We start from the raw sequence: 23208 nt of genomic DNA, 5'->3' as shown, positions 1-23208 counted from the left end.
CACCTCCTCCAAGAAATATGGCTAGAAACCGGGCAGCACAATTATGTCGCCTTTTTTCTTTTAATTTGTTGAAATTGTCTCTAGGCAGAAGAAGGGGGGGAGTCGAAACCAGATGGTTGTAGTTGGAGTAGAAGCCTACTACTGAGGAGCTTTGAGACGCTCAAATCTGGTGACAGCCACTATCACCCCGCAGGGAAAAGGAGGAAACAAGAGAAAGGTGGCAAAAGATTTTCCAAAGACTGACCATCAGCATGCTGTTTTCTTTCTCCTCTGACCACACACATGTAAAACGGAGTCTCCTTTCCTTTAATTCTCCAAAGGGCTACCAACCTTGGGTTAAAGCCGACTTTAACTCTTGGGGGTGGAGGAGTGGAAAGGGTTAGTTACTTGTTGTGAAAGGGGTTTATATTATCACCAGGACTTAAAACAGTTTACAAATGAGTATTACCCCTTCTTCCTTAAGGCTCCTTAGCCTGCCTATAACTACTTCGTCAGCATCCCCATCCTCCACCACGTGCTAGCAAATCTACCCGATTCATCTGAAGTATTTCTCAACTTCTCCCTACACACAGAAGCACAGAGAAAATGGAGACTGAGGAAAGTGGAATAGTCAGAGTTGGCTAAGAGTTAACTTCTTTTATCTCCCAATATTTGGAGAGACTCTGCCAACAGAAGAGCTCCCCGCCCTGGTCTCCAAGTCATCCAAACACCTGGAGGGAAGGGAGCACACCAAGATTCTCAATCTTTGTAAAATACTAGGCAACTACAACTGAATATCCATCCAGACGTCCACGTGTTAGGGTTTTTCCCTTCCCCAACGGCTGGTGTCCCCTTCACCACAGTTCAACTCTCCAGCAGCAGCTGGGTGTTCTGGAATTCCTCTCCACCCTGCCCCTAACTGCCTGGAGTTAGCATCAGACTCCATGGTTTAAGGGCTCTGTCTCACACAACTGCCTACACTTCAGGGACCGACACGAGTACCAGGTCCCCAGATTGCCCACACTCTGGTCGCACCTGACACCCATTCAGAGGCTCCCAAAAACCCCCCCTCAGATTGCATAATTTGTCAGCCTGACTCAAAGAACTTAGGAAAGGGCTTTAGTTACCAGTTTACTATAAAGAATGCAATGAAGGAAGAGATGCCCAGGGTAAGGTATGGGAGGAGGGGATGCAGAGCTTGCCACGTTCCCAAACCTTCCACACCTCCAACCTGGAAGCTCCCCCAATCCCACTATGTAGTGGTTTTTATGGAGGTTTCATGATATAGATATGATTTATAAGGTTACTGGCTATTCATGATTACATCAATCTCTCGCCCTTCTCCTCTTCAAGGAAGTTGGAGGTGGGACTGAGAGTCCAAACATCTAACCAATTCTTAGTCTTCCTGGTAACAGAAGACTCCGATCACCCTTATCACTCAGGAAATTCCAAGGCTTTTAGGAGCTCTGTGGCAGGAACTGGGGACAAAGACCAAATATCTTTCTTATCCCACTCCTTCATGTTTACCTATCTTGTTAAAAAAAAAAAAAAAAGGGAGGGGGGAGACAATCCTAGAGACACCCACCTTAAGGTGTCTTCCGATTTCCGGCACTCCCTCTGTGTGTACTCTCCATATCCCCTTAAGAGAGTGACCAGGAACGTCTGATTTGTTCTTCATGAGGCTTTGGGACACATAATTAGTTCCCCTATGGTAGACCTCTTTATCTGTCCCCCCAAACAAATCATTCATGAGAACAAACATTAGAGCAGAATGCCAACTCCCCCTCTCTTCTTCCCACAAGACTCTTCAGATGTCAGTGGTAAAAGTGTACTTAAATGGCCCAGCAACTCTCTCCCACACCCCTTTACACAGGCACCCCCTCCACTTTCCTGGACCACCTCCACCAGCCTCTGGTTCACTGATGTCTCATAGGGAGACCTGGTGGCTCGCTCTTGTTCTGTCTCCAACGGGAAACAGAACGGTCTAGACACTCTGGAACACAAGACCAGGAACATTACTGGTGAAAACGGGAGGAGGACCAATTTGACTGAAACTGTGCGCTCTGCCCTACCGACTGCTAGTCCCCTCCCTGTATGCCCAACAAAGACAAAACAAAAACAAAAACACAACTACAGCAGCAACACACTCAGGGAAACAAGGCTTTCCTTTTAGGTCAATCAAGACATTTTCCTTTTGAATGAAAAACCACGCTTGCTCCTCCGTTTGGGCTTTATCTGTGGCCCCCAGATGGCCTGAAATGGTGAGGGCCTTCAACGCACACAGGTTGGTTTGAAAAACATGTTTAGGTCCCAGCATGTGGCAATGTGCTCCACTCTGATGACACTTTGCGCTTCTAAGAATAGCGCAGATGAAGTAATATTGCAACTGACGTTCCCGGGGATTTGATTGGGTAAGTGCATAAACTGTGGAGGGAGAAGGGGGGGTGGGTTCTCTGGCCGGATCACATTAGTATTCCCGTCCTATCAATGTGCGGGGCAGAGCACAACGTCAGGCGGACCCATTCCCGGCGTCTGCCAGTCCCGCCACGGATTCATTTGGGATCCTCAAACAGATGAGCCCGTAGAGACGGGGGATCAAGGCAGCCTATTAGAGCCGATTGCCTGCTTCGGGGACTGCCAGCCCTTCCAGGCCCGGCGACGGGGGGAGGGAGGGGAAAGACGACGGAGCGCCGCTGCGGGAAGACACTGAAGCCGGAGCGACACTCACAGCCCCCCCCCCACCCCCACCTTACAGCGCAGGCTTTGAAAGCTGCTCCCCCATCTGAATGGAAACTCAGAACCGCCTGGCGGCGCGTTCCTCCTTGCCCAGCGTTGCGATCCATGCCGAGGGGAAGGTAGTGCGAGCCCGCGCCAGCGCCCAGCTCCCGGGACAGGGCCGGCAATGCTGCTGAGCAGAACTTGACCGAGCCCCTTCCTCGCTGCTTAGTGGAAGCGATGCTGCACGGCACAGCCAGCGCTTTCCCGGCTCTCCTTCAAGCTGAAGGTTACCCACCCGCGCAGCCAGCCCCAACCCTGTGAGCGCCGCGCCTCGATTCCCGGCTCCGGCTGCTTGGCGGCGCGCAGGGCAACGACCGGGCCGCCCGCGCCGGGGCGCACTGCACCAGCGGCTTCGGCTTGGTGGATGTGTATGCATGAGTTCTGCACCGAATGGGCGCAAAAAGCGCCCCAGCCGGTCCACCCGCTCCTCGATCTTCCAGATCAGCAAGCCCCCGCTGCAGAGCGGGGATTGGGAGCGCAGGGGCAGCAACTCCGAAAGCGCCCACAAAACCCAACGAGCCCTGGACGACTGCAAGATGGTAGGTGACAACTGCGCTTTTTTTTTTTTTTTTTGGAGAGGAGGTGGGGGCATCTTGTATGTTAATCGTTTGCTTGACTGCCAGCCACTCCCCCACCCTCAGCTCCTCCATGCCGATCACGTGCACATGCACTATTTTTAAATCTGCAGTCCCCAGATTCGGGGTGACACCCGGGTCGTAATGCCCCCGCAAAGAAGTGCCACGGCAAGGGTCTTAGGGTCAGCGGCTGTAAGTCATGCTTCTACCCCCTCAGAGAATGGTGGATACGAAAGACAGGGTGAAGTGGCTTGCTCACCAGGGAGGGAGGGGATGGGAAGGTGGGGGTGCTGCTTTGTGGGGAGACAGCAGCAAATAAACCCAAACAGAGCACACGGGGCGCTGCAGAGGGGACGAAGGTTCCAGCGCAAAGGCTGTAGCCGGTCTTCCAGTCAGGATCCTAAGCCAGTCTCCGCTTCAGTGGCCTGGGAGGAGGTGAACCGTTTCCCTATTGCAAGCTATCTTTGGCCTTCTTCCCCACGCAACTTAAAATCCTTATCTTAGCTGTAGTAAAGGGGAGCATCATATGTGAGAGTTCCCAGCATCAAGCTCTAGTGACCTGGGAGTGGCATATGCTCTTGCTCTTCAGAAACTGAATGGGGGGGGGGGGGGGCAGGGGGCAGGAGGACGTCTGGAAATAGAGCTTCTGCGATGGGACTTACTGATGAAAATAAACACTCGCCTTGGACAAAGAGAAACTTACCATCTTTGTGCCTTGATCTTTAAGCAGTCTGTAGCTGGAGACTTGTGGAGTTGGCTGAGGGGTCACTGAAAACCCATGTTTGTATACACCCAAATAGGAAACGTTCCTGAAAGAAAGTCAATTCTTTTCCAGCTTGTCCAGGAGTTCAACACGCAAGTGGCCCTGTACCGAGAGTTGGTCATTTCTATCGGGGACGTCTCTGTCAGCTGCCCCTCACTCCGGGCGGAAATGCACAAGACCAGAACCAAAGGCTGTGAAATGGCTCGTCAGGCACACCAAAAACTTGCTGCCATCTCAGGGTAGGAGACTCTTGGCATTATTTTTGGTCATTCATATACTGATGCATGGATGCTGACAGTGATTTCTGGTGGTCAAGACCTCAGAAGTGATCTCTGCGAATCTGGGGTTTTAACCAATCACCCTGAGCCAGGACTCTTTCGAGAGCTGTAGACAGACAGACTAGGTACCAAATTACAATCTGAAGGTTGTGTGATTCTTAAATATACATATATTCAAGATCTGGGTCATTACGTGACTTTTCTTTTTTAAAATTAACTGGCAGTATGCTGTCCACATATCCGGACGCAGGGCTTCGGAATTTTTTTGCAGAATGTTTGGCTGTCAAAATGAAGTTAAGTCATCATGCCTCGAGATTATTTGTCATCTGCTGAACATCTACAGCACGAAAGGCCAGTTCAGTAGAGAGAAAATCTTTGCTAAATCCTAGATTGACTAAACTATTTATACCATGAGATAAATTCCTGTGATACCATTTAAAATAAAATCTCTAAAATAAAGTCTTGGATATAAATTACTCTCCTCACTGTAGCGTATGAGAGGAAAGTTTTAACAGAAGAAAATTTTTGTGAAGACTGGGGAAATTCACAAATCCATCTAAACCTAGGCTGTTCATGTGCCCCTCCCCATTATTTTTATCTCTTTTTATCTCCCTTATGGGTCTCCGGTCCTACTTTAGGTGCTAATACAGTGAGCAGAAACTTCTGAGACCCCATCTACTTCTTCCTGATCTCTCAGTATCAAGAAAGATGTTAGTCACGGATTTTATCAACAGTTACTACACTCAAGTAATAACAGAGGAAACACAGGAATCCTTATAGAAATACATTAAGTGTTTGAGTCCATCTGGCTATAACCTTTATCTGTTTAACTGTGTATGTCTGTATCATAATCAAAGTTCAAGTCTATTAGACTAATCTGATAATGTTGCAGATTGATCATGTGTAGGAATTGAATCTAATTATCCATTTGAAGAAATCACTCTGTCATTTTTAATTCCAATAATATATGGCCAATAATATGTATTGTGACTATTGTTATATACAGATTAGAAAGCCCTATGTTGCCTTTCTCAGTAACTGCATTTAACAAGTGGCATTTTATATCAAGAGAAAAGACACAGTATCTAATGTCCTTGAAATGAGACAAAAAGTGTATTGCAAACCTATTTCATTTGGTAGAAATAGTTAGAACCCTCATCCTTTTGTTTGAACTGTTACACTGTGCCTAACAGGAAGTGAATCTGGGATTCCATCTAGAAGGTAGAAAGGGATTCAGTGTTTAAGGAATTCGGGGAAGAAATGCAGCTGTGATAAATCCCAGACAAGAAGGGAGGTAAAACAGTCAGAAACACAAAGGGGAACAGTGGTGGAATAAAAACTGTAGAGAAACAATGATTCAGAAGGGAAAACAGCTTAACAACAGGAAATGTTATGCCCAGAGCTAAAGAGTAGCACCTTTGTCAACTTTGTGTCCAAGACTGTACAGTGGGGTTATATTCAGGACCTAAAGAGAAACTCAAACGGTAACATGTTCTAATCACGGAAGATAGACTGGAGAAAGAAACAAAGAGTTCTATTTAGTCTGCATTACCAAACACAAGAATTTCAGGTCCTTCCAAAGTTTCAGGAAAGAAGGAGTCTGAAACTACTGGCTCAAAGTTGAGTTTTGAGGATTTGAGATGGATTTGATATACTCAGGGGTTGGTACCCCTTGCTACTTACTTTTATGTTACCTGAGAGTTGATATTACTGGGAGCAGTTTTCTAAGACTTAGTGGGAAAATGTGTTGTTCTTTAAGCCTTGCAAAGATAAGGCCTACTCTGTACAGTGTTCTAGGAGAGAATCTGAAACATTTTCTCCTTAAAATAATGAATACAATTTAACCTTCTTCCTTAAAAAAAAAAAAAAGAGAGAGAGAGAGAGAGAGAGAGGAGAGACAGCATTATGACCGAAGGAAATCCCTTTAGCTTCTTACCATCTGGGTTTCATTAATGAAGGATGTGATGATTCTTCTCGGTGCAATTCTGTTCCTAACATTGCTAGTTATGTTGGCTCTCATGTCAAGTTTAATGTGAAAGCTGGTAGGGAGACTGTAGCATTCACCTTAAACTCTGATGCAGGGTTAAGAAAAGCAAAGGCTCCTGGGGAATGTAGAAACAAAGTCTAGATTTCTTGAGCTCCCATCACTTGCCAGCACAATCCAGATAATTCATAGAATAATCCTCTGAGGGAGAGATGATTATTATCCTTATTTTTACAAATGGGTCTCAAAGAGGTTAAGGAACTTGCCCAAAGTTATACAACTCAGAAGTGGTATGACTGTGATTTGGCCCCACATTGCATGCTTCTGAAATCCATGATCTTTCCTCTACATAATGCTGCCACTTGAAAAAGTATTATGTAAAAAGAAATGAAATACAAAAACACACCAACATATGGATGAATCAGAAGAGTTCGCTAAATCAAAGACAGCAGTCACAAAATGCCACATTATTATATGATTCCTTTTACATGAAATGCTCAGAAAAAGCACATCTATACACCTCAAAAAGGAGATCAGTGGTTGCCTAGATCTGGGGGTGGGAACAGGGAGTCACTGCAAATGAGCTTGAGGTAACTTTCTGGGGTGATGGAAGTGTTCCAAGATTGAACTGGTGATGATTGTACAACTAAATAGTTACTAAAAATCATTGAATTGCACATTCAAAATGAGTGAAGTTTATGATGTGTAAAATATAACTCAGTAAGTGTCCCGTGAAAAGGTATGATCAACATCACCATGAATAATAACACTTGGCCTTATTCTTTTCTACATACACACCTTTTAGTGAAAGGGGTGGGAACTATAGGGATGGGGAAACAGAAAGCTTGACTCTCCATGCATTCATCAAGATGCCGGCCTGACACCTGTCACCTAAACTCCAGTGCTTTGCTTTGAGTAGGAACACAGGTGGGACAAAAGCAAGACTTGGAGGAGTAAATGAAATGACTTATTTCTTAACCAGCACAGACCCCTCCTTTCCTGTTTATCACTTGGCACTGAAGCCAGAGGAGGGAGACTGGGTTGAAGGTAGGACAGGGTAAAAAGAGAACAAGGCAAGATAAAGAAGAGGAGAAAAGCCCATGAGTTTTGATTAAGCCACAGATGCTTAGACCCCTCCATCCTTAAATGACACCCTCAGGGAATGGTGACCACAAGAAAACTGAGCCTGTGTTTCTCACCAGCCAGCCCTGGGAAAGAAGGCCATCATCATAGACATCTTTACAACAGCTTTTCAAACTGTGTCTAGATCAGCCAAAGTTGCAGTATATCCTTTTCTTTCAAAGGCAACTGATGTTTTCTGGACAGAGCCAGCCAGGTGAACCCCCAGTCTCTTCTGCCTGGTTTGAGTGACCACAGCTACTGTCCCTTTACGATGCTGATCCTCTCATTGGTACTAAAGCTAAGAGGGGCCTCAGGGATCCCTTGCTAGAATGGTCCCCAAGCTTGTTTTAGCAGCAGAATCTTCCTTCCATCTGCATGTGCAAAGTCAGACTTAGAAGGCAGATTTCAAGTGGCATTGCTGTGCCCTGCTGTGTGTGTGTGTGTGTGTGTGTGTGTGTGTGTATACATACACACATCAGGGGTAGGTGGCTATCAGGGCCAGTGACTTTGGACTTCCTTCCCAAAATGACTTCCGAAATACCTCTGAAGAATCCCTAGGCCTTCAGGGCACAGTGTACTCATACAGCACCATTTCCTTGTTTCATATTTGAGGATATTTAGTTGCTTAAAGGCAACTTGGGCAAGTATATGTGAAGAGGCAGCTTGGGCAAGTATATGTGAAGACTTAGCATTTAGGCAGACCTGGGAAGAGAACTATCTTCTGTGACTTTGATGGAACTACTTCACTGTCTGAATCTCAATTCCCTTCTCTGTCAACTGGCTGGCATGCTCCGCACGGAGTAGTTGAGAGGGTCAGTGGGGCCAAGTAGGTGAGTCCCAGCCTTCAGAGGTTACTCTGCCAATCCAAGGCTGCTCTAAGACCGGAACCCATATCCATCGCTCCGCGATCTGGCACCAGTTCCATCAAACCTGTCCCGAGAACCAAGAGAAAAGAGCACAGCGCATGCGCGCAGGCTAGGAATGGCCCCAGAGGAGCCAGGATCCTCCAGCAGATGCCGGGAGATGATGCTGTGGCTGGTGGGCTGGGCGTTGGGCTCACAGGCACACTGGCCTAAGTACACAGACTTCGCCTGTGTTCAAATCTCAGCCCTGCCTTTTTACAAATAGTGTAACCTTGGATAAGGGTAGATACTGTCCTTCCCTGCCTCAATTTTCTCATCAGAAAATGGGGTTGATAGCTAATGAGACTGAATCATACAGTATTGTTAAGGACCAAAAGTGAACATACATCAAGCACTCAGAAGACTGACTAGCACATGGTTACACTATTATGAAATTCAGATTGTGTTCAGGTAATTATTCATAAGACATGCAAAATTCAGGACATCGTGATACACTTATATGAAAAATAAATGTCTCCATCAAATATTTTTCAAATACCTTGGTTGACATAAATTTTTGTTTATCTTAGTTCCTTACATTATGTTTGGAGGAATCTTCTAGGTTGAAGCTTCCCAGATGGCTATCAAAAGGATTTTTTTTTTTTTTTTTTTTTGAGACCACGATTAGAGGGGAGAGGCAGAGGTAAAGACTATCTCAAGCAGGCTCCACACTCAGCACAGAGCCTGACATGGGCCTTGATCTCACAGCCCTGAGATCATGCCCTGGGCCAAAACCAAGAGTCAGATGCCCAACCAACTGAGCCACCCAGGACACCCAAGGCTTCTGTAATACCTTAAAAACAATATGGATGTGTGAGGGTTCAAAAGTAGTTTAGAAAGATTTTCTTTGTATAAATCAACCTGTATTCCTCATAAGTTACATATTTACAAAATCTTTTGGCCTAGCTCTGGTACAGGCCATGTGACATTGGACGAGTCTGTTAAATTCTCTGCACACCTCAATGAAAGGGCTGAACTAAGGGACCTGAGTCTTCTAACTTCATCATTCCAGGGTTCTGTGTTAATTCAGGGTGAATCACAGACTTTGGTTACAGAACTAAGCTATAAAAAATAAAATAAGCATCATGCATGAAGTTTGATGACTGAATTCCAGAGACAATGTGTTGAGATGTGAACACACGGGATCACAAGAAGAATCTTAATTTTCTAATGGATTCTGGGAATAATATGATGAATATCATAGAGATTCGTACCCAGAGGTTTCAGATTTTTTTCCCCCAGCAATTAGTTTCCCGACCAACCGCGCCGAGTTTACTCTTCTTCTCTGCTTCCACCTCTCCTGTTTTTTTTTTTTTTTTTTTCCCTTTTGGTGTGTTTTAGTTTTGTTTGACTCCTATTTGACTTTTCTGCCCCATTTTTTCCAGTCCCACTTTTAGCTGGTTCTTAATTGTTCCTTGCTCTGTTTGGTAGGAAGTCAGGAGGGCAGGGAGAGGGAGAATTCAGATCGGCCGCTCACTCAGTAATGCTTCCCCTCCACAGCGAGGCTGAGGCGGCAGTCAGTAAGTGGGCTGGGAGAGTATGGAAGTGTGTGGGGAGCCTGGGGGCAGCCCCCTCAGCTTTCTTAATCCACGTGATGGAGGAGGCCTTATTAGTACCAGAGGCCTGGTTGGCAAGGCTGCCAAGCCACCCACTGTCCTGTATGTTCCCTTTCTATTACAGGTGTTTTTGCTTTAAAAATGTTAACTCTCACTGGTCAGATAATGAAAGGGGAGTTCCATATGCTATCCATCAAAGGGAAGGACTGGAGAACAATTCTCTATTAGTGTGCTAGGGCTGCAGCAACAAAGTAGGCCCCAGTGGGTGGCAGAAACATCACAAAGTTCTTGTCTCACAGAAGGACGCTGCACATCCAAGATCAAGGTGTAGGGAGGGGTGGTTCCTTCTGAGGGTTGGGAGGAAGAATCTGTTCCTCTCTTCTAGCTTCTGGGGGTTTGCTGACAATCCTGCTTGTTCCTTGACTTGTTGAAGTGCCTCTGTCTTCATCTTCATACACGCCCCCCCCCGCCCGCCGCCATGTTTGTGTGTGGGTCCAAATTTTGTCTCTCTGTAAGGCAACCAGTCATATCATATCGGTCATATCAGATTGGGGGCGCCTGATCTATTCTGGTCTGACCTCACACTAACGGAACTAATTACATCTGCAACAATGTATTTCCAAAGATCTCATTCTTAGGTACTAAGAGTTAGGACTTCAACATATGAATTTAGGGCTGAGGAGACATAATTCAACCCAGAGCAAATTCCTTTGGCCCATCTGTAGGAGAATGAACACTTTGGGTTGTTGGGCCCAGTGGGAATGGAGGTAGAGCTCTGCCCAACACCTCCACACAAAGACTCCCCAGTGCCCAGTGCTTTATCATTTGCAAGACTTCACTTAGCTCACATTAGGGGTGGAGTTTGGGACCAAGGACTAGATCCCTTTCTGTATGCAATGAATGTGATCACAAAGGTACTGAATCCCCAATACGGTCAGCTCTTGGCTCTGATTAATTTAGCTACTAGTGTATAAACATGGAACCAAAATCCAGCTGCAGGAGAGAATAAATGGAGGGCGGGGTGGAGGGAGGGGATAGGAGAGCCTCGTGACAGTCTACATACACAGTGTTCACTTTCTCTCATCTTCCTGGCTAGAAGTCAGCAGGTGCTAGTGGTCTCTCCATGGTACTAATATTGTTGCTTAAGAATCATAAGCAACTGACACAGTACTGACTCAGACCAAATTAAAGAACAGTGTTATTATTAGCCACAAAATGACAGGTGATATGGAATCTAGACAGGCTCTCCCATTGCCTGTTGAAGTTAGCCTTTTTATGCTTTGAACAGATCTAATGACCTTCACCCTGCTAGAGCCTTCTTAACAACTGCTCCACTCAGAGAGAAAATTAAACTAAAATGAACTTTCGGGAAATTTACTGTCACTTTATTATTTAGATGGTGAAGTACAAGAGAGCAAAGCCGTGTTTCATTCATGCTTGCTCCCTGTGTGCCAAGTCGGTGAGGATGTGTCTCTTCTGTTCATTCATTAACTTTAGTTGGTATTGTAAAACCTATTCCAACAAAGACTTCAGTAAGAACTGATCAGTTAGATTAACTTACATTTTATGATTTATCTATTACTTTGGACCATTATTTCTTTGTGATTTGTAGCTGTAAAACCAGTATGTTGCTTTTAAACAACAGAAAACTTAAAAAGCACACTTAAGGGGTGCCTGGGTGGCTCAGTCGATTAAGTGTCTGCCTTGGGCTCAGGCCCTGATCTCAGGGTCCTTAAGTCCCGCATCAGGCTCCCTGCTCAATGGGGAGTCTGCTTCCCCCTCTGCCCCTCCCCCCTTCATGCTCCCTCTTTCTCTCTCTCAAATAAATAAATAAAATCTTTAAAAAAAAAAAAAAAGGCACACCTACAAGCACTTTCCAAGGCATAGGTATTCATTATTACAATGGATCAGCAGACAGGGTGTTATTTTAAGGTTACTCAAGTCATGTTTAAAGTTATTTGATAAAATATCACCCTAACATCTATCTGCTCAGTGGATATTGAATAGTTGAATAATGATTTTTCCATTAGGATCACCCTCAAAAGCCATCTTCTAAAAGGATATGTACATAAAGCACATCTCAAGAGCTTAACTATATTCATTTATTTCCTCTGCTCTACAAGACAAGACTTTAAAAAAGGCAAAAACCACATGAAAAAACATTTAATTGCTTGTCTATATCCATATATGCACATATGTATAGTCCTTGTCTATATGTATATATGCATGTATTTATATATAAACAAATACTAAAATTTGTCAAAAAGACTCTTGTTAGTGTAAAGTGTCTGAGCCTTTAAACAGAAGAGCTGATTTAGCAAATAAAAGTTCCCCCACCAAGTTAACAAAAATCAACTTAACATTTGCGGCTGTAAGGAAACTAATCATCTACACCCATTTAACTGAGTTTGAGCAAAGGCGGGGGATATATGGATGAATCCAGAAGTCAAACGCCTAGTGTATTCTTTAGTCAGTAAGAATAAGTGAATCAGTAAATAATAAATCCTCCTCACCCCTCTCCTGTCAGTTAGTAAACTCTGTGAGCTTTTATCTTCTGCAGTGTCCACTGTCTCTCTCCTCTCCTCCCCATTTCTGAGGTCACCCTCTTAGCTCACAGATGGTCCCCCCAAGGCCATCAAGCACCGCACGGTCTCCTGGTTGGTCTCCATACCACCAGTCTCTCACCTCTTCTTTTCAACTTATTCACTAGTTGTAGATGAATGCTCCTATCATTTTCTTCCGATCTTGCCACTTCTTTGCCTTTAAACTCGAAGCCATTGCCCATTACCTAAAGCAGTGTTTCTTCAAAGCTGATCCTCCCGGACTGGCGGTCTCAGAATCACCTGTGCCCTCACAGCTAAAGAAACAACATCTCTAGAGAGTAAGGGGTGGGAATTCCAATTTTTAACAAGAACCACCCCATTCCCATTCTCATTCTTGAACATGCTAAACATGAGGCCTGGCAGCCTAAAGCCGTGATTCTCAACTTAGGCTACACACTGGAACCACCTGGAAAGCTTTAAAAAATTGCTGATGCGTGAGGTCCATCCCTAGAGTTTTTGATTTAAATGATCTGGGATGCAGCCTGGGCATTGAGATATTTTTTTTAAAGCTCCCCAAGTGGGCATCTGTATCAAAATGGCTTATACTTGGCTGCATTGAACAAAAAATTCAAAGAAGCAGTTGCTTAAAGACACCAGGATTTCTTCTCTCACAGAAAAGCAGCCCCAGAGTGGGAATTCAGAACCGGCACGGGGCTCCATGAAATCACGGCTCTGTTGCTCACTCTTAGCATAGGCCTTCCACCCTCAACCTGACCTTATGATGCAAGATTATGACAGCAGCTCCAGCGAGCAGTCCAAAGGAAAGGATAAAGAGGGGAAAGGCCACACTTCCCAGCTGGGTCAGCTCTTTTTAAATAAACCCAAACACTTCTTCCAGAACTGCATCCCGTGGTCACACCTAAGTACAGAGGAGACTGGAAGTGTATTCTTCTCTGACTGGCACCTTGACTAGAAAGGAAAGGGAGAGAATGGATACCGGCCAACCACTAACTCTCTGGGCCACAGCACCCGAACTGTATTCCTGGGCTCTTCTCCTACCATCTGACGTAAATTCTTTACCTCCTCAAACGGATTGACTTCTTATTCCCTGAAAGTATATAAAGGATGGTCCCATCCTATCAGTCTGCATCTGTGGGTTCTCCCTATAAAACCTACCCTTCAGCCATTATTTTTTTAAAGATTTTATTTCCTTATTTGACAGAGAGAGAGAGAGAGACAGCAAGCATAAGCAGGGGAGTGGGAGAGAGACAAGCAGGCTTCCCGCTGAGCAGGGAGCCTGACACGGGCTAGATCCCAGGACCCCGGGATCATGACCCGAGCTGAAGGCAGACACACAACCAACGGAGCCACCCAGGCGCCCCAACCCTTCGGCCATTAAGAGAGATCATTTACTCTCCTGAATGTGTAGTCTCCTCATAGCCTACCATACTCCTCACACAGAAATCCCAAACAGAAGGGAGAGTCCCAAGGGGATTAACAAACCTCTCCCACTTTTAAATGGACCTGTGGAAAAGGTAGGAGGTGCAGGAACCACTGGGGAGGGCAGGAAGTTCGGCAAGGGTACGGCTGAAAGGGGTTGAGTATAGTCTCCAGACAGGATGTGAAACGGGATGGGGCCCGCAGGGAGTATAAGCAGCGGCACTCAAGGAATCAATTTGAAAATAACTACCTGAGATTGAGCAAGGCTCCTTTTGGAACAATTTTATAACTTCCTTTAATAAACCAAAGAAAGAATTTCATCAAGGAGTTAAAATCTGACGAGCTATCAAGAATAAAAGGTAGAGAGGCAGTGCCTTCTGGATACAAGGATAAGCTGCGGGACAACCTATGATCAAGATTGCAGTGAGGCCATTGAGAGAAACTGAACTAGAAACTCGTCTAAACTATGTGAGGCAGCAGTTAGGTCCTAAAATGCATTTAACCCATTGTTTCCTGAACTATAAACCTGTGCAACATAGAACAGTGTATTCCACGGGGAAAATATATTCTTTCTGCAACTCGGAAAGTTTCCTCCCTGTCTGGGAAACTATTTATAGAGCACCCACCATATGCCACGTGCTTTTCTAGGTGCTGGAGATACAGCAGTTCTGAACAGAATTAAGAAGGTTCCTGCATTCTTGGTTAGGGTGATCAAGAAGTGCTATGGGTCTGAATGTTTATGTTCCTGCACAGCTGCTACGTTGAAAACCTAATACCCAAAATTATAGTATTGATAGGTAGGGCCTCTGGGTAAAGCTCAAGCCATGAGGGGGAAACCTTCATAAATGGGATTAGGGTCCTTATAAAAGAGGCTCTAGAAAGATCCCTCACTCCCTCCACCATGTGAGGACACAGCAAGAAAGCACCAGCTATGAACTGCGAAGGGAGCCCTCACCAGACATGACCATGTGGCGCCTTGGTCTTGGACCGCCCAGCTTCCAGACCAATAAGCAATAAGTTTCTGTTGTTGCAAACCACCCAGTCAGTCCATGGTTTGTTATAGCAGCCTGAATGCACTGAGTGAAAAGTAACAGGCAAAGGGGACTGCAATTCAGAGAGTGATAAATGCAATGAAGAAAAGAGAGTATGATTAAAGAATGATGGAGGACTATGGGTGATTATTCTCAGATGAGGTTTTCAGAGAGCTCCCTGCCCCCCAGCCCTGCAGAGGATGACATTCTAACCCAGTATCTGACCTTGAGAAGGTGCCACTTAGGTGATGATCTGTGAGAAAAGTACTTTGGCCAGAGGGAAGAGCAAATGTAAAAGCCCAGACATTAACTGACCTAGTCATGTCTAAGAAAAAAAAAAAAAAAAGAAGAAGAACAAAACTAGACTATCAGTTTGGAATTATCTTCGGCTGCAAATAACACAGATAGAATTTCAGTGACTTAAACACAGAAGCGTTTATTTTCTCACATCATTAAAAACTCAAGGGTAGGGAACAGTAAGCATTGGTTTGTGATTCAAAGAGATCAGGTATGAGATTGAGAGGTCCCAAGACTGCTGCTCCAGCTCTAGAAATTATGTCTTCCTTCCCAGCAGAGAGTAAAAGGCAAAGATGTAAATAATTAAATGCATCCCTTTCTGACGGACTTTCTCGGAAGCCTCACACAGAACTTCCATGAGCAGGTCACTGGCCAGGACCACATCACATGGATCTCCCAATCACAAGTTTCATGATCTGACTCACATACATCCCTCACCATACTAACTGTCCAGTGTGGACAAACTGTCCCAGCCTGTAAGCCAAAGTGATGCTTCCTGAGGCCTAGGACGGGATCTTTAGCAAGACTGGGGATGGGTAGGGAGCTTGGATGTGACACATGGAGAAAGGGCTGCTACAGTGGGGAGAAATAAGTGGGAGGCAATCCCTCACTGTCTACCAGCTCCCTTCTGCCATTTTCTTCTTGCTTTGTCTGCTCATTCATTTATCCGTGAAATCCTGAACACCTACTCTGGACCAGGCACAGTGCTAGGTTCCGGAAATGTAAAGATAGATACAACCCAGCTCTGCTTTTGTGGAACTTAGGGGCTAGCATCTGTGTAGAGACACACATGTCAACAGGTCATCACAGAACACGGCATGGGCGATGCGATAGAGATGTGCAGGTGATACAGGACAGACACAAGGGAGGCAGTGATGAGCTCTGCTCCAGTGACTGTAGCCAGGAAACAAGACTTCAAAAAGGGGATGGAGGCACTTGGACCAAACTTTGAAGAACAAGCGGCAGTTCCTTTCTCTTTAATTTGTGTGGCTGCTGGCTCCCTGCCACAGAGTCCACGTTTCTGTCTTGAACAAAGGGAAAGGAGAAATAGCAATGTCCGTGTGAGAACCACCGATGTGCGGTACCCTTTCACGAGGACATGCGTTCATCTGAAATAATATCTACTTAGTCCAGGGAGAGGTTTTCAAGTCTGCTATTTTGGCTAAGAAATGCACCCACCTCAAAGTAGCAGGGATTGGACTACAGGGGTCTAATGACAGACCCAACTATGCAGGTAGCTGGGCGCTGGGGTTATCTCAGTAGTTGAATCATGTGAGGACTATGGTCTTTGGGCTTCTTTTCATTTTTCAGCTTTTCTTATAATATTTGAGGGGGGGGCACATGCAGGCACACACACAGGGGAGGGGCAGAGGGGGAGAGAGTCTCAAGTAGACTCCATGTGGAATGCAGAGCCTGATGTGGGGGCTCGATCCCACAATCCTGAACTGAAACCAAGAATCGGATGCTTAACTGACTGTGCCACCCAGGCAGCCCTGGTCTTTGGGATTCTTGGCACTGTTCCCTCCTGCCTCCACTAGAGTGGTGGCACCCAGAGCCAGTGAGGCTTCAGGGCTCTCTCTTGAATCCAGAGGAGACACACCTGGAGGCTTTCCAGCACAGCCAGGATACTAGCTATTTTCCTAATTCTCATTTTGTAGTGCATTTACGTTGAGAAAGTTGAGATGTTTGGTTAATTGCTGGGGCTGGGGTTTCAACACTGGTCTTTATTCTTGACACTATGCCAGGCTATTCACCAGATGGGTTTCTTTCTTGGAATGGCTCCCAAATTGGCCTACCTGCCTTCCTTCCATTTCTCTGCCACTAAATACTATTTCCACTCAAAGTCTCTGCCCTCCCTTGGACACACTTCAAGACAAGGACCTCTTCACCTGGCACACAGCTGAGTTTGAAGGCTTTTAAGGTTTACTCAGCTAGTAAGAGGAGGAAAACAAGCAGGAAGGGAAAAAAACAGTAACACAGTTAGGTCTTTCTGAAGCCGCCAGCAGAGTGTGAATGGACCTCGGCTCTGCATTCTGGAAGCCTCAGCACTTCTCTGAGCCCCAACTCCTTCAGACGTTCTTTCTCCATGTTAGGTCTACTCAGATCCTTCCATTCTTAGGCACTTTCTTTCCTGCTTGCCCGTGCAAGTCCTAAAAATGAGTACGTGCCATCAGACTTTCACCCAGGCCTGTGTAGGCTGAATTCTGGGTTTCAGGAACCAACATGGTTCCTCCCAGCAAATGACATGTGAGTAGGAGTGGGACACCCCATGACCACAGTGACACCAACAGCCTAAGGCATCAATGAGCACAGGGGTCAAGAGAGAAACAGAAGTGAGGAATGCTATCGAGTGTGAAGGGACTCAAAGGACAGAAAACTTCCCACTGAGGAGGTGATGGGTACACCCAAGAAAGGAACATTCAAGCCAAAGAAAAATATAGGAAGAACTCAAAGGAACAAGAATGGAAAGATATCATTGGACCCATCTCAAAACACCACTTCTTAAAATATCCCAATCCTTGGCCAGTGAACCCACAAGAGCCCGTTTGCCAAGCAAATGGAGTTCAAAATCACCATAGTTGTCATCTACGTTGTCCCCCTCAACAGAGTTCCAGTTTTCAGCCAGAATGACAGCTTGTTAGAGCTTCAGGCTCTGAATCTTGGACTCTTTTATTCCCTTAGTGGGTCTAATTTGGAAGTATTTCAATTTGACTTGGAAGTCCTATTTCCCTTCTTGCCATCTACTTACGGAGCTGAGGAATTAGGTGAAGTAGATTTTTTGCCTTTCTTTCCTATCATCAACAGATCATTTCTGATTTTTCATTTTTCATCCTACCATTTCATCACTGTGGAAATTCCCATTTAGCTTAGAAGATAAACCACTCCCCCTCACCCACATGGACATATTTCTGATGCAGATTTCTGATATGTCGATTTATTAGGTAGAAGTAGACTTCCAAAAATTGTGGCTGGTATATAGTAAGCACTTCATGCTTCTTGAATTCTGTATCTCAGACATTTGGGGTTTTACGTCATTATTTTTGTTCCAACAGGTTTTTTTTGTTGTTTTTTACAGTATCCCATGCCTGTCTATACTTATTTTACTGTAATAAGCAGCAGGTAGAGTAAGAAATGAATAATGGGAAAGCTAATCAAGGATAAATCTGAATCTCAAGACTATTGTTCTTACTAGCACTTTATTAGCTTTCATAAAAATCTATTCATTTTGACTTCATAATAATCCTTATCTGGGTCCTGCTTAAAAACAGTGGCTGGCATACAAAGACCTTCCTATGAGGACCACTACAGAACTTTTCACCCCCAAATGAGCTAGATATGGCAAATATAAAGCACGAGAATCCTATGGTTGTGATTTGGGAATGTGTAGTTTGAGGAAGTATAGTTGTCCCCTCCATGGAACAGAGAAATACCCTACTTCGAGGTGAGTAGAAGGTACCTTCTAAAATGGGTGTGTTAGAGTTCTTCAGAGAAGGAGAACCAACAGGATATATGGGATGTGTTTGTGTGTGTAATGGGGAATTGGTTCACCTAGTTTGGGATGCTCAGCAATCCCACGGTTTGCGCTCTTCAAGCTGGAGACTCAGGAAAACAAGTGGTATAGTTCGGAGTCTAAAGGCCTGAGAACCAGGAGAGTCAGTGGTTTAAGTCCCCGTCCAAGGGCAGGAGGAGACTGATGTCCCAGCTCCACAGCCAGGCAGAGAGAACTCAACCTCCCTTAACTTACTATCCTATTCAGGCCCTCAGTGGATTAGACAAGGCCCACACACATTAGGGAGAGCCATCTGCTTTCCTCAGTCTACCAATTCAAACACTAATCTCTTCCAGAAATACCCTCACACACACACACACACACACACACACACAGAAATAGTATTTAACCAAGTATCTGGGCAACCTGTGGCTCCATCACATTGACACATACCATGAACCATCACACTGGGTCCATTCCCTTGACAACAGCAGATGGCTAAAAGCCCCATAACCCATAATTCTCCTAGCAGAGCTGTGGGGAGATCCCCTGTGGACACTGGCAAGGCCTTCTCTACGTGCACAGTGAGAGGAGAAACTGGACGAAACCCCTACCAGTCAGCATACGGTCAGGAACGAGGACAACGTTCACCTCTCACCAGGGACTAACTACAGAGCAAACAGTAGGTTCTGAGGGAGATCACTGGATCTTCCCAACTGGGGGGGACTCCCACGAACATCTTTCGTCAGAAGTCATGTTTTCTTACTGTCTGAGTTTTGAGCTCAAATGGCTGCATCTGTTTCAGTACTGTACCATCACTGAATAACGAGGAAACTGCTCACATTATTTTAGGCCACAGCATGCACCATAATGCAAAATCGCTCGGCAAATGTTCTCTCCATAAAACAAGACTTATCAACCATTTTTATATTCATAGATTCAATCTTTTGTTTTCTGAGGATGAAATATGTTTTTAGTTACCAAGTCTGTTCAGACTCACAGTGCCTTTAAATCACACTCTAAATTTCAGTATTAGGTTAAGGTACGGGCAACACTGTAGACCTTACCTGAAGATGGGAAATGATTTCAGGTATCTATCTGGGTGTCATCTTTGCAAAGGAAAGGTCATCACAGTCATTCGGGGACAGTGTTTTCCTCACACTTCAGCATCACAGAAGCATTCTCCAAGGAAGGAAGGAAGGAAAGTGAGGAAGGAAGAATGAATTGTTCTTTGGAAAACGGGCTGATTAGGAGCTGGAATGACCAAGAGATACAGGAAATAAAGAGAAAATAAGGGGAAAGAGGCAGTCATGGGGTTAGTGGTCAGAGAAGTTCAAGCTTCCCAAACTCAGGTCTACCACAGACACAGAAGACAACGTGAAGAAGTGAAGCAGTGGTGCGGGGAGAGAGGGCGCCCCTGCCACCCAGACTTCACGGATTGCTGGTTCCCATGTGGAGAGGTGGGCCAAACGTGCCTTATTTGTGGCTTTTCTGTTTCTTAAGAGAATCCATGAATTCATGCTTATGTGTCAAATAACCCGATTTTAAAATGTTGGCCCAGAGAAAAATTCTACAGGCTACAAGTGGCCCTCAGCCATTAGTGTCTTCCTCTGTTAATCAGCACCTGCTTCTTGCTTGGAATATCCGCAGACTGTTGGTTATGAACAGGAAGAAGCACCAGGAGGTCTTCGCCTTTTGGTTGGCATTAGTAACTCTGACCTGTATTATGTTCTCAATTTCTTTGTTGCTTTCAGAAGGGCAACTTGGGGATTTAAAACTTGTCAGCATCTGTCACCTTGTTAAAAAAAGATAACCAAATACAGAAATACATACATATTTTAGCCTTGAATTGTTAATAAGGCCAAATACTTAATTAGCTTTAAGAACATGTTAAACATTTCTGGAATTGAACCTAAGGAGAGAAAGTAGAGTATTTGTACATTTGCCCTGAAGTCAAATCCCTTGAAAGACCCTTTTTCCTTTGATAACAGGACAATTATTTAAATTATCATACAGCTGACACATTACTTTCTCATATCAAACGGGAGCTATTAATCTTATTATGATCAAGATCAAGACAAACAGCCTGCCAGATATGTAACAGAGTCTGAGGTCCACATGAATGCTGAATAGGGAGCCACTTTTTTACCTAAATGACGGGGCTGGGGGAGCAAGAGTCAACCTGATTTCTTGTTATTTTTATCATTTGGCAGCTGATAGGATTTCACCAAAATCCTGTGTACCTCTGCACAGAGGTACTCTGTACAAAGTACTAACGAATGCCCATTAACCCAAGAGTCATGACCATTTCTAAATAGCGATTTCTGAATTCCCAGCAAAAGATATTCATTCCATGACCTGTTTGTTCTGCTTCCAAGTGTAGAACCTACATCAAACCTTTCCTTTCAATACTCAATATGATCCTATATAAGATGCAAGACTTAGTGTAGCCCAGTGGATTATCCATTCGTCTCTTGCCCTTCCCCCGGCTTACCACACCCCTACTCCCTCGATAATCCACAGATCTGCCTCAGCCTCCAATAGGGTTACATCCTGATAAAGCCACTATAAATTGAAAATATTCTAGAAAAAAAAATATTCTAGAAAGAAAATCTATTTAACACACCTAACCTACTGAACATCATAGCTTAGCCTGGCCTCCCATCAAGGTACTTGAAACACTTACACCAGGCAATAGATGGGTAAGATCATCGAACACCAAGCCTGTTTTGTAATTGAGTGGTCAACAGCTCACATCAGGTACTGACCACTGAAAGTGAGAAACGGAGTAGTTGCCAGCTTATGGCGTGTGTGCTCTCACATGTGTGCGTGGCAGACTGTGAGCTGAGGCTCCTTGTCAGTGCCCAGGGTCACAAGAGTGCATCACACCGTACCTTGCTAGTCTGGGAAAAGGTCAAAATTTAGAACTGAAAATAGTTTCTACTCAAGGTGTCTTGCTTTTTCACCATTGTCAAGTTGAAAAATCCTAAGTCAGACCATCCTGAGACAAGGACCACCTGCGTACAGGTGGAAGAAGGTGAAGGGACAGGGGATCAGGGCTTGAAAGGCACAGGTGGCCCCCGCAGAGGGACAGAGGTTTGGAGAAAAACTTAGGCATTTGCAGAGAAGCTGGATCAAACGGCTGACCTGTAAGTTCAAGAAAACGCTAAGAGGCTGGGATTCTCTGGCAATTTAACTTTTTCTTAAGAGTCTGTTCTAGTTATAGATGGGGGGTCTAGAGCTAAGATTCAGCATCAACATTTGAAACATCGATGCTGTATCATTGATACCATTATACCTTTGAGATTTTGAGGCCAGTGAGGTCTCTAGTTTCTGAGCTTTCAAAGTGCAAAAAATTTTTATTATTATTATACTAATCCCCACACAGATAGCACATAGGAGCCCACGAATCTGTCTGTCATCACAGGCACCGGGCTCTTTCATCCCTGCTCCTTCTGTCCTGCCTCAGCCTCTGCCCCCGACACCCCTTCACACCCTGAGCAATCGTGCCCCTCAACTCTCCCTAGCCCAGGCCCTGGGATGGAATCCACAGCTTTGAACTGAAATCACTAAAGGCCAGAGTTCTGTAGATGCTTCTTCAGATAAACTGACGACGGGGCAGTCTTTCTAACTTGCAGTCTCAGCCCTCAAGGAGCGGTGGGTAAGCTCCACTTTGCTCAGCCTCGGGGTACAATTCCCAGCTCCACTGTAGCCAGGAAGGGGCAATGGCAGTGATGGACAGTTCCAGTCCAACTGGCACCTCTGGGACAGCTGGGGCCTGAGGCTACAGAGGATCAGGCCAGCGGACTGTGGCAGTGAGCAATGAAAGGCAGGGCTTAGACACCTACCGATATTTTACAGAAATAACCCCACGGTTCCTGGAGACGCCTGGGGGAGGCTGGCTGCCACCAAGCGGGCAGGGGCCCAAAGCTGTAGCGTAGCGAGCTGAGGGCTAACGCGAAGGGGTCTTGTAGCTGTGGGGGCGGGTGGTGTCCACCCGAAAGCTTTAGCTCCTCGTTGCCTTGCTGCTCCTGCTGGATCAGCTCTAGAGCAAACATTCAGAGCTCTCGAGAAACTTATTACAAGAATACGCATTCCTCTTTCCACGTTCAGAACCAAAGATCCCATGAACATTAACTATGACGTTACCCAGGTAATTTTCTGAGGGGCTGGTAGCTCCAGAAAGAATTGTAAGAGGTTTATAGTTCCACCATTAATTGGCACAAGTAAGTGCCAGGAGGATCCCAGATCACTCCTCTGTGAGCTCCTGGTTCCAGAAGCTGCGAGGCATAAGCAGTGTTCCCAGTCCTCCTGCACATTCTAGTTCCCGGAGGGGTTTTTTGGGGGGTTTTTTGTTTTTTGGTTTTTTTTTTAAAGACATTCTTATCAGAGCTCCACCCATAGATCCACTAAATCAGAATACCCCAGGTGAGACCCGGACACAATATTTATTTAAAAACAAAAACAAAA

At 45.2% G+C, this 23208-nt stretch overlaps 1 protein-coding gene across 2 annotated transcripts in view; it reads left to right on the top strand.

The window, feature by feature from the left end:
- The first annotated feature begins 2443 nt into the window (after nucleotides 1-2443).
- The window catches only part of RGS7BP (regulator of G protein signaling 7 binding protein), a 94794-nt gene continuing 74029 nt past the window's right edge, over nucleotides 2444-23208 (top strand). The window contains exons 1-2 of one of the 2 annotated variants that reach the window (XM_080804251.1): nucleotides 2444-3296; nucleotides 4168-4334. In XM_080804251.1, the coding sequence (XP_080660377.1) occupies nucleotides 3132-3296; nucleotides 4168-4334 (332 nt within the window). In that variant the 5' untranslated portion in view covers nucleotides 2444-3131. Of the gene's footprint in view, nucleotides 3297-3464; nucleotides 3525-4167; nucleotides 4335-23208 lie in introns of those variants that run through there. The other variant, XM_080804252.1, reaches the window with a different exon arrangement.

This window comes from Martes martes, assembly GCF_963455335.1.
Source record: "Martes martes genome assembly, chromosome: 5".
Taxonomy (NCBI): Eukaryota; Metazoa; Chordata; class Mammalia; order Carnivora; family Mustelidae; genus Martes; species Martes martes.
The sequence above is the reverse complement of the archived record's forward strand: the minus strand, read 5'-3'. Positions and strand labels throughout refer to the sequence as shown.